The sequence below is a fragment of the Marmota flaviventris genome, chromosome 12 (genome assembly GCF_047511675.1).
Source record: "Marmota flaviventris isolate mMarFla1 chromosome 12, mMarFla1.hap1, whole genome shotgun sequence".
NCBI lineage: Eukaryota > Metazoa > Chordata > Mammalia > Rodentia > Sciuridae > Marmota > Marmota flaviventris.
Window position 1 is genome coordinate 59,603,084 of NC_092509.1, and position 12,267 is coordinate 59,615,350.

Below are 12,267 nucleotides of genomic sequence, written 5' to 3' on the forward strand. Positions count from 1 at the left end.
GACCTGAATCTTCCAGACTGGGGAGCTGCCTTTACCTGTGATCTGTACAGTGGCCCAGTGAAAACCACCAGAAGTAAAAGAAGCTCCAGACTTGGGAATTTCCTGGGCCCCTGGGGGGCCATTCCCATTGGCAATCACCTGTAAGCACTTGGTCACTTTCAGCAATTATAGAGCCATATTTGGCCAAGGACAACATCTGGCTGAGGCTCAGTCTGCATTTTCAGCCTTAAAGGCAGATTTTTCTTTGCTGAGTTTATTCCTCCAACAGCCAAATTCTGCACTGCAGGTGGCTCACTGTCAACACAGCTCTGCAAAGAGTTTGAATCACTGGAGGGGGGAAGCTTTGAAGCTGAGACGTCTGGGAAAGAGAGTGAGAGCCCTCTTTGGATTAACCATTGCTGGGAAGCACAGGGAAGGCAGCCAGGCATTGGGAGTGTACAAGTCTAAGGATACCCTCCACCCCCCGCCCAGGTTCACTGGGACAGCTGAGTGAGTCTCAGGGTAGAAAACGCACACAAAGAATTTCACGCAACATCACTGCTCAGCACAGCACGGTGGCGATCCAGAGGCAGCCTTGGGATGATTACAAGAGATAATGTAATGGAAAAGAGCTCTACAAGTCGCTCACTGTTACACAGGTGACCGTCACAGATATTATTCCATAAGTGAGATGAAAGATGATCTCAAGGAACTCTTAACTTTCTAGCCCAAGGAACAGGGAACCAGGAACATCTTTAGAAGAGCTGAATGCCACACCTTAGGGAGTCTCTGAGGTTATCTAATTTACCCTCCTACCCTCCAATTTTCAGAAGAGACAGAGGTTCTGAGTGATCAGTCGGCCACAGTCCCTCAAATACTGATGTTGCTTCATGTTATTGCCACAGTCCCTATTCCTGTGGTTTCTGAGCATGTTGGGACTTGGTTATGGTCACCACTCCTTCACCATTCTGAACACAGAATCAGGGTGAGAGTTCAGTAAAATACAATTTACTGTGTAATCTAACTAGGGTCCTTCAACAGAAAAGACCAAGGGAACAAATGGTTAATGTGGATTAAAAACTACCTTAGAAATTAAGATCTCTAAGAAATTAAAAAAAAAAATTCAGCTTGTTTTTATTTGATTTGGCGCCTAGAGAGGGCAACTTCTCCCAGGAATGTAAGTTTTGTCTGTCTCCTCTCCAAATGGCCTGGTGATATTTAAATAGGACTTAAATCATGTACCGGTTACTTGCAATTTGGCCCTTAAGATGTTATTAAACTTTTGAAGTAGATGTTTAGTCCAGAAATGGTACTTTGCAATTGCTGGGTTTATCTCTGAATTTTTCAAAGTTCTCAGTGTTGGTCAAAGTGTCCACCAAATTCCAGCCCTGTTAATCTCCATTTTTTCCAACCAGTGGATTTTCCTGGAGAACCCACGTTAGGTGCCTAAGGACCTCTGGTCCTCTATATTTGGTGAAGGAAAGAAGTGGGAGATGGGGGGGTCACAATGTGCTCCAGCATCTCCGTAATCTGCACACAGGGTCTAAGGTCAGATTAATCAGGTTTTATTCTCTCAGCCCTGAGTCACATTCTCCCCCAGATTCTATGCTTGTCCTAATGATCTGCACAGGCCTTGACGCCCTTCAGTGGTTGAAATTTTTCCAGACTCTTTCCCAGGAGGCTAGCTTGAGGTTAAACACACAGGCTCTGGGGTCAGATTGCATGAATTTGCATATCAGGCCCCCACTACAACTGTGAGTGACCTGGGCATCCTCATCAATAAAATGGGGATGATTTTGCAAGTCTAGTTCAGTGTCTGGAAAGTAGTATATGCTCACTAAATATTAGCTGTTATTATTAGGAGAACCCAAGCCTACATGAGATGGGCAAGGAAAGGAGGTAAATTCTAGTTGATGAGTTTTGCTACTGATGGACTTGTTTGGGGAATCTGATGTCAGGAAATAGGTTTCTAGTTTAGCAGAGCAAATAATCTGCTCCAATAATTATAGGTCCATATTTATTATGAATTAAAAAAACACTGAGGGCTGGGGATATAGCTCAGTTGGTAGAGTGCTTGCCTCGAATGCACAAGGCCCTGAGTTCAATCCCCAGCACCACAAAAAACAAAACAAAACAAAAAAACCACTGAGGGTGGATTCTCTGAGAATCATAAAAATCACAGTCCCAGGTACCACTGCTGGGACTTCACAGAAGGCCAGGGAGCTCTCACCATAAAGCCAGAGGACCCCAAGGGTTCCAATCCTCAGCAAGCACATAAGCAGAGCTAGATCCAAATTTGGCCTCAGATAGCAAGGTCTCAGACCCTCACCCCTCAGCTATTCCAGTTAGTTTTATGTAAACATACATCCCATAAGCCCTGCTTCTCACTGTTATGTTGCCATGGTGAGCTGTCTTGCAAACACTGAGTGTGCCCTGGTCCTTCAGCTTCCTCTCAGCAGCGAGCTCTTGTGTTTCCTCTTCGTTTGTACTGAGTCAGTCCCTTGTCTTAAACCTCACAGAACTGATACCTTACAGTGTCACTGGCCTGGGGAAATCCTCTTACTCAGCCCTTGGCCCAGAGCCAGCCTCATGCATCACTGGTAATATTGGCTCTAGGAGGGACAGAGACCAAGGGGTGAAATCCGAAGCTCCTTGATGCTCCCCACTGACAGCATCTCTGTAACCTCAGTAACTCACCTAGTGCAGAGGCCACATGGGGTCCCATTTGTGTGCCTCTGCCTGGGGTTGGGGATGGGGACAAGAAATTCCAGGGAGGTTTTTGGAAATGGAAATCACCAAGCAGCAGGGGAAGACAGAAGCCACACATGGTCCCTCACTCCTTCCAGTCACATCCTTGGAGAGAGCACCCTGTAGCTTGCCCAACCCCATCACTTACCCAGGGCTCCTTGGCAGATGTCTGTGCGGGTGGCTCCACCAACAATAAATTGGGGTTCATCGCAGATCTCCTGGGAATGAGACCCACAAAGTGCTGTCAGCCTAACAGGTGGGCACTGGTGTTATTAGGGACAGAAGGGAAGGGAAGGAAGTTTTGTAGTCCAAGTCAGAGCTCTGGGCTGTGGTGGGGTCCTTGTGACCTGAGCTCCATAGGTCAGGTCAGGGGTTAGTAGGGAATTCTCCTGGTTGAGGAGGGCAGTCATTGGACCCCTCACAGTCCCAACTGCCTGAAGCCTACTTCACTGGGCCATGGCAGAGAAGGAGTCCAGCCTTCTATGCCAGGCCTTGAGACCCCACCCTTCCCCACTCCCCACACACTCTAGAGCCACCTGAGCCGCCATGCTGGCGCCCTCTACTGTTTCTTCATGCAAATTGTCTGACTTTTAGAAGAATTCCTCTCTCCCACCATATCTTCCACACTGTCCCAGATTTCAGAGCTCTTTGCCATCCCCTCCAGGAAGCCCTGATTCATAGGCCATTGGTCCCCATCCCCTTGAGTCCTGTCCCAGAGTCTCTATACTATGCAGTTGAGAGTTGTACTGTGCACTCTCTGGTGGTGCTCATGGGTGTGCCTCTGGAGGGCAGGGGACTAGATCTAGCCCTCCTGAATTCCTCCAGAGGGCCATGATACTTGGAGCATCCAATATTCTGTAGCTGCTGTGTACCAGACACTGTGCATACAGCTTTATGTCAGGTAGCCCTGACGGGAATGCAAGATGGGTATTAACCCCATCTAACAGGCAAGGAAATAGCTCAAGGAGGTAAGGTGATGTGTCCAAAGTTACACAGCTCAAAAGTGGCAAATGGCACTGGGATTGGAACTTACTGGTTTCAAGCTCAAACTCTTTCCACTCCTCTGCTGCCTCTAATTGATTAGTGTTAAAAACTTAGGGTGATTGTCACAAGCAGCTTGGTGGAAGCCAGCCTTGAACAATTCTGGCCCTTCCAGCAGCCCTCTCTGAGCACGTTTCCTGCTTATGAAAAGCTCCACCCAAAAGCCACAGAGGAAGTCAGGGCCCAAATCTGAGCTTCTCTTGGCTCTGGTAACCTCAGTTTGCAGGATTCACATCTGCTACGAGAGCTGCTCATATATGCCCTGCCCCAGGACCCTAGGGACCCTTCTCAAGCAGGAACTTTCCCTGGGTGAGATGGGATAGCCATCCTGGCTCAGATGGTAGAGACATTTCTAGAAGCACAGTTTGCATAGAGCACATTCCTTTCATGCTTCTCCATCAGTTTGTTTGGGGATGACAGGGACAATGAGAAAGCTCTCTGCCAAGGAAATGAGGCCAACTTTGCCCAAGACCTGCCAGCCCAGCACTTTTCCAGAGGATGGACCCTGGCTGCACTTGGAGCTAGGAACATCTTTATAGAGAATCATGCTGATCATCCACCACGTGCCAGGGACTTGTCCCAGAAGGATTTTCCCATTATGTTTCAGAAGCTTTCTCATGCCATTGGTGGCATCTCCAGAGAAGTTCAGACTTTGGAGCCTAGAGATGCTTCAGAAAACAGAACCCTGTGCACAGCAGGTGGGGGTGTTGAATTAAATATGGGACGTAACCATCAGAAAAAGGGGTAGGGGGCTTCAGTTATGGACTCTGATAATCTGATTATGAATCCTGGAGCTCCTATGATAGTGGAAAGTTACTCTTTTGGGGTGGGGGTGATGCTGGGAATTGAATTCAGGGCCTTCTGCACTCTACCACTGAGCTCCACCCCCAGCTCAAGTTAAACTCTTTTTTTTTTTTTAGTATCAGGGATTTAATCAGGGGCACTTGACAGCTGAGCCACATCCCCAGCCTTATTTTGTATTTTATTTAAAGACAGTGTCTCAGCAAAAGCATCTCACTTTTTGCTGAGGCTGGCTTTGAATTTGTGATCCTCCTGCCTCAGCCTCCTGAGCTGCGGGACCAAGTTAAACTCTTAATCCCTCGGTTTCCTCATCTGTAAGTGGGGATGACGATGACCAAGGTACCTGCCACAAAAGCTTGTTCTGAGAGCTAAATGAGATAACTGTGTTAAGGTTCTTTGGTAAGCATTCCCTACGTGTTACCTGGTATTATTATTGTTGAAGAGGAAGTTGATAATATCACTGAACTTGGAGATAGGACCTGCAGGTTTGAGGCTGAGTTCAGCCAGCTGAATATAGCAAGTCATAAGCCTCTTAAGGGAGAAATGGGGCCTGACAGCACCTGCCCTTGCTCCTTCTGACTGGCTGCTGGGAGGATCTCGCGTGCCCACGTTGGGTGTTGCTGGCTTTCTCCTCACTGTGGCCTACACTGGCTCTGGACCTCACTGGGACTGTAGTTGTTTTCTGCTTTATCCCCTTCCCATCTGGAGTCACTCTCTTGCCAGTGTTGTGAAATCCCCTCAGAGAGAGAGCGGTGGGTCCCTTCTTTCTGCAGCACTAACCGCTCCTCTGCCAGGCTCTGCAGGGCTCTGCCCCGCCCTGTGGCTTCCCCTACTCTCACTTCCTCAGGGACCCTGTTTCATTATCTCCTCCCACCTTTATCTTTCATCCCTTCCTCTCTGGTGACTCAACATCTCAACACATTCAAGTTACTCTCATCTGAAAAAACAGCCTCTCAGATCCCAGATCTCACACTACTTTCCATTTTCTTTCTCTCCCTCTCTCTCCCTCTCTCCCTTTCCTTCTCTTCGCAGACACCCTTCTTAAATTAATGAACCACATTCTTCTTCATTTCCAGTCCCCTTACTCTGGAGTCTACGGCGATCTGGCTTTTGCTCAACCTTTCCACTCTGCTATGGTCATTAATGACTTGTTTATATCCAAATCCAGTGGAAATGATTTGTTCCCCTTGCCCAACAACTGTAGTGTTCGACAAGGTAGGATGGAGCAGAGAGGGCAGCAGTAAGGGGTGGGTTCTACCCATGCACAGGCTAGACCTGGCTCCATCCTGCACACCTGGTTGACTGAGCAAGTATGTAACCTTCCCAAGGCTCCATTCTTCAAGTGCTTAATGAGAATAATCATAGCACACTCCCCCTTGGTTGTGCAGTGCACAGCCTGCCTGCCCACTGCCTAGAATGGCTCTAGATCTCTCTATTTCCCTACCTGAAAGTCCCACACGCATTTCCAAGTATTGGGAGATATGCCTTCCCCCGCTAAAAATCTGTAGAGATAGAAACTATCTGCACTATTTGTATTATGCCTGGTATATAGTAGATGTTCAATAAATGCTTACTGAGTGAAATAATAAGTGAAGGAGTGTGTGGATTTGCTATGTACACTATAAAGTGCTATACAAAAGTAAAGTGAACATATTTTCTACTTATGTATCACTTTGACAACTAGAATACATTTGAAACTCCTGCCAATCTTATGTTCATTCATTCTACAAGTAATCACTGTTTTGTTCGCTGATGTATCCTAAGCCTTTGGGACAGTGCCTGTCATATAATAGGCACTCAATAAATATTAATGAATGAATAAATGAGTGAATAAATATTAATGAATGAATGAATGAAGTAGTGAAGGGGCACTACTCATGCTAGGCACTAGTGGGTATATTGGTAAGTAATATACACATGGTCCCTGCAATTCATTAAGAGGACAAGCAAATATATATAATTACATTTTGTGTGTGTATGTGTGTTGTTGGGGATCAAACCCAGGGCCTCAGGCATGCTAGGCAAGTGCACTACCTCTGCCCTAGCCCTGTAATTACATCTCTACACCGTGAATGTGCTATGAAGGAAATCAGCAGAGGGTAAGTGATACAGAGTAACATCATGGAGGAAGAGGCTGCTAAGAATGGGCAAGAAAGTTCTCTTTGGGAAGTGGACATGTGACAAAGTTCTAAAGAATGTGAATGAGCCAGATTCCCAAAACCCAGGAAAGAATATGCCTGGCAGGTGAGAGGACCCAAGGTAGGAAAGAACTAAGCCCCTTCTCTATACCTGATGGTCCAAGAAGAGATAATATTTAAAGCATCAAGGCTTGTTTTAGATAAAGGGACAGATGAAAGCACAACATGGTTAAATGAACTGCCCAAGGTCACCCAGCAGGTTAGCAAGAATGAGAACCCGAGCAGGATGCGGTGGTACACACCTGTAATTCCAGTCACTTAGGAGGCTGAAGCAGGAAGATTGGGAATTTGAGGTCAGGAGAACCCAAGTGCTCCATGTCCTGGTCCTCCAGTTCTTGATAATTAAGGGTAGACTTTATGATAATAGAAGGTGACCAGGGAGGCTCAGGTGTGTGGGAGCAGAGCAGGAAGCCTTATTCTCATAACAGGAATCCAGAAGTTAGATTTTCTAGGAAGCTTCCTCTAGGTGTGGTAGGGGAAGTCTAATGAGGTGTCCCATAGAAGAGGGGACCACCAGGAGTTCAGAATGGACAAGTAGATTAGACAGCAGAAATTGTCCCAAGGCTTGGGAAGGCAAGAGGACCCAACCCAGACCTTGAGGCGCAGGATGATTTGGAAGGGCCTATGAGGTTCCCAGGTGAGGATTCCCCAGCTAGTAGAATGTAGAGGAACCAGCTCCTTGAGCACATCCGTGTCCTTTGTTAGTTTTCAGTGTCAATGTTATGGGAGGTTTCAGCTAGCAGCCCTTTGCAAACAAGAAACTTCACTGGATAAACCTAATCACCACGACTGCATGAGACCATCCTGGTCAGGAAATGACCAGGCCTCTCTCCCAAGCAGAGAGAACCCGAGTTAGACACTGACTTTTTATTCTAGTAGGATATTGTTTCCCAGCATTTTTCTACTAGAGTTAATAAAAGTTCACTCTGAGTTTTTGTGAAGTCTGAAGGCGGCTCGCCTAGAGGTCATGCTAGTGGGACTTGGGGGCCTTCATGCCCCTAACCCGTCCTGAGAAGTATGGGTGGTTCCCGGGGAAGCTTCTTTACAGGAATCCAGGGCTAGGGCAGCACAGAGGGGGTCCTGGGGCCTTCAGTGCTTTGGCTTGGGTCTGCCCCACCCCAGGCCCTGGACCATGTCCCCTTATATCCCTAGTGGACTTGCACCCCACCCTGATTGGCATCCCGCCGCCTTCCTACCGTGGGTCGCTTCCACTCGATGCCCCGAGTTTTGCTGGAGTAGGGTCCCAACTCCTTGAAGCCCAGGGACGACGGCAAAGCAGGGAAGGAGGGGTCCTGAAAGAGCGCCCCGGCCTCCAGGCACTGGTTCCGCAGCTCCTCGTAGTCCTGGTTGAGGTACTTGATGGCTTTCTCGTGCGAGCCCAGCCCCTCGGCCGCCTCCCGGTCCTTGGCCAGCTTGGCTGCGATGCCCGCCATGGTGTGGCCCCAGGAGCCCGCGCTAAGCCGGGAGCGAGATCGGGGGGACTCGGAGCACTGCGCTCGGCTGGGGCGCGGCCAGGGCCCGGCTCACTGCAACGGACTGCGGGCGCCGCCGCTGCAGGCGATGATTCACCGGCGGGAAGCGCCTGGTCCCGCGGGGTGTGGCCTCCGCTGCTCCCGGCCTGCTCGGCGCCCGGCCGGGTACGCGGCCAGATCCGGGCCTGCAGAGCGCTGGCCGGACAGCGGGCTGGCGGCGGGGCCGGTGCTGCCACCTGCGGACCACTCCCGGGATGGCGTGGCCTTGGGCACTAGGCACTTGCGTGTAGGGGTGCAAAGGTTGGGGCTGGAAACCAAACCCGATTGTTAACTTCCAACTTCACAGGGAGGAAAGTTGGGCGAACCCCAGCAATGACTCTCCAGGAAACACTGGTGAGTCAGCAGAGGACCCGGGAGCGAAGTCAGAGACGAAACTAGCTACCACCACTCGGGGCCACTTGTCCTAAGGGCTCTGCCAGCTCTGCTTATGTTGGTTTGTTTAAATTCCCAGCAATTCTGCCAAGAAGGTGCTGCTGCTGTCCCCCAGTTTACAGAGAATACTGGGCCTCAAGGAGGCTAAATGACTAGACCTAGCGTGGCACTAGTCACAGGCAGAACAGGGATTCTAAGCCACCAAGGCCTATTGTAATCACTGGTCAGCTATTTGATCACAGGTAGGGTTATGCGATCTGGCAAACAAAATACCAGTACTCCTTGCTGAATTTGAATTTCAAGTAAATGAGAAATATGTTTTGGGTATGTATATCTTCCAAACATTGCACAGGGCATACCTATAATAATAGTCTGTTCATCTGAAACTTAGATTGTACTGGGAGAATTAATGGTGTTCATGTTGGGGGAGCTTGAGGATAGTAGGAGTATCTGTGTCTGTGGCCACTGTAACAATCTTCTGGAGAGATAGTATCTGATTTGCAGCTTGCACACAAGACACCCTCACATGTGTCTCCTATGCAAGTAGAAAAATTTGTGTTTCAGTGGAAAACCACACATTGTTGAGAGCAGTGATTCTCAACTGCCCTCCATTCCACTCCAGGGGACATTTGGCCTCTGTTGGGTAGAAGTCTGGGATGCTGCTAAACATCTGACAATGTTCAGGACCACTCTTTTAAAAAAAGAATGCCATGATCTGGAATGTCACTAACCCTGAGGCTCAGAAATTCTAGTTTAGAACCTCCTTCCAGGGTAGCTGGTTCCAGCCTCCCGTTGATTTTGAGTTATTTTGTAGCTCTGAGGTATAGGTAACTGTAGCAATGAAAAATCATTTTTTTCTATAGATATGCAAATGAATTCTATCCAGTGGAGAGACTGTTTTACCCTCCTGTGGAGTAGCCAGTTTTTGTCTATTTGCACATTCATTTCAATATCTTTTACTCCATATAAATATGTGCCTCTTTAACTTCTTCTTTGAACCAGTTAAAGCATCTGTCTAGTTGCTTCATTTAATTGTGTTAAATGTTCATTTTATATCTATATGAAAGATATATCATTTTATAGCTACATGAGAGTGTTCATCTTATATCTATATGAGAGTAATGATTTTACCTTTAAAAAATTATCTATACCAATATTAACCCTCTGTTCCTATCTATTCTTGTCTTTAACTAAGCATCCATAGTGGCCTGTGGCTTAACCTCTGCTTTACTCCACCAGACTTTACTCAGGTATCTCTCTTTCCTTCAGGTCCCTGAACTCTGCTTGTCCCAAGTCTGAGCCTTCATACAAAAGGTACAGCATGCCCCCTCCTACTTGAAGCTCTCTTGGGAATTGGCTGAACACTTTTTCCTGTTTGGCCCCAGTGGTCATTTTCCCATGTTTGTCTAGCTTCCCCTCCAAAGATTCTGCTTATCTCTGTTTGCTTCTCCTTTGCCATACAAAAGAAAATTCTTTGCTTTTTTTTCTGTTTGATTTTAAGATGCTGTAAATTCCTGAGCTGGAATGTTTTCTCCACTGCAATCGTCTCTCTAATGAAACTCTCCTAAGTCTAGGTTTGTTTCTGTTGACATCCTCCAGCTAGTAAGTCTCGGCATGCTGCCTGACAGAGGGGTACGCTGTCTGCCACCAGGCTCCATCATCTGTACCCTTGGATGAGATGGGACACAGGCAATCATTGCTAGCTCACAGGTTTCTGGCACAAGGACTTATGAAATCATCACAACTGAGAACAGAAAAAAGAGACAGCCCTAGACTAGAGGCTGTTAATTTGTTCCACTGTCTGATTTCTATTGGCCCCACCCTGATTCCTCTGGGCTCTGGGTTTTTGGGAGAAAGCTTGTCCACTTGCCCCGTGTGGCAGACTTCTCCCATTGATTTCTTTAAGGACTGCTTAACTCTGAAGGAAGAGCCTCCTCTCAGACAGCTGGGAATAGTCCCCTCCCAAGGGCTTTTAGCAATAAATCACTGGGTAGACTAGACCCATCCTTTAGTCAACTCAGAAGCTTCGCACAGCCTAGGGCAGAAGAGCTTCCTGACTCACCCTGAACTTCCTCTTCCCCAGCGGACATAGTACCCTCCCTGGTGCAGTCCTGGTAGCTGACCTTGCCAGCTTCTAGGCAACTGTGCAAAGGACTCCACTCCCTAATGTCTTGGGCTGTCTGCAGCCACTGCAATCGGTTTGGAAACACACACAATGATTATTGCCCTCACCATCTGGATAAGGGCCATTTTTAACCTGAGTATACACTGTTCTTTATGCTCCCAAGCCTCTCCCATGATATGATCTCACAGAGCTGGCCAAGTCTCCTCTTTCTCTGACCACATGATCCCTTTCACAGGCACACACAGGTGAAGGTGGACACACACACCCTCAGTGGAAAACCGTCCTGGAGTGAGTCATCCAGCCCTAAGGGCAGTGGGGGAGTCAGAAGCAGCTGGGAGTATCCAAAACCACCAGAGTCTGGACCCTGGCCAGAGAGAGAGAGAGAGAGAGAGAGGCAGAGTATGAATCTCAGAGGGAATGTGAAGACTATACTAACTCCTTGGGCCTGGATATATCAGAGGCACAATCTGCAGGCCCAGGAGATACTAATCGAAGGTTCCACTTTAGGACAAGCACCTCTGGACACACACTGGCAAACTTAATCTTCACAGCTGGTCAAAGGAGATCTTATCTCCTCATTTGGGGGATGAAAAAACGGAAGCCTTGGGGAGTGGCAGCTAACATAAGGTACAATGAGCCTGGCTCTGAAAGCCTAGACTGCAGTCCCCAGGGTCTCTCCCCTTCCAGCTCAGGAGGACAAAGGGAATGGCCAGTGGAGACTGAGGAAATCCTGGGCTTTCCTCCCCTCCCTGTTTCAGGTCTGTGATCTGAATCCAAAGATCAGAGAGAACAGGAATTCCACAGTGTCATAAAAAATAGTTTTGGACTGGTGGTAGAGGGCTTGCCTAGCATGTGTGAAGCCCTGGGTTTGACGGCCCCCCAACACCACTAGAAAAACAAATCAACAAAACAAAACATCCCCTACCCCAGTTGTGCTTGCAAGGAAATTTCTTTTTCATTTAGAGTAGTTATAGGGTTTATTCGTTCTTTATGACTGGGAGGTGTGATATTGGCCTCTTAAACACCAATAAGCAGAGAGGGGGCTTCTGGAGGGATCCCAAGGGCTGAAGAGGAGATAGGATAGGCTTCTCCCTGGTGTTGCAAAACATTGGAAATGCAGGGCACAGAAGGTGAGAGGAAAACTCTAGATGGAAAGCTTTAAGCAGACCAGTTTCCTGGGCCCTTTGTCTGTGTTTCCCATCTGCTGGAGCCCAGGGCATTATATCCCACCCTTGCCAAGAGGCCAGAGCCCAGCTGCTGCCCTTCACCCAGCAAATATTCTCTGGCAGGATTTTCATAGCATTGGGGGTGCTATGAGTGACTAACAACACTAACAAGGACTTTGCTAGTGATAAATTGTATCTTGTATTTCTGGGGTTTCTTGCTATTTTCAAATACCAGCAAAGGAAATGCCATCTTCTTTGCAGAGTTCACAGAGGGGTTAAGAATGTCAACTCAAGGGCTGGGGATG

General features: G+C 47.9%; 1 protein-coding gene across 1 annotated transcript in view; it reads right to left on the minus strand.

Annotated features, from left to right (window-relative positions):
• Positions 1-8,345, minus strand: part of Capn2 (calpain 2) — a 52,810-nt gene extending 44,465 nt beyond the window's left edge. The window contains exons 1-2 of the mRNA XM_027934712.2: positions 7,964-8,345; positions 2,876-2,945 (exon numbers count right to left, since the gene is read on the minus strand). Coding sequence (XP_027790513.2) covers positions 2,876-2,945; positions 7,964-8,200 — 307 coding nt within the window. The 5' untranslated portion in view covers positions 8,201-8,345. The remainder of the gene's footprint in view (positions 1-2,875; positions 2,946-7,963) is intronic.
• Positions 8,346-12,267: the final 3,922 nt, after the last annotated feature.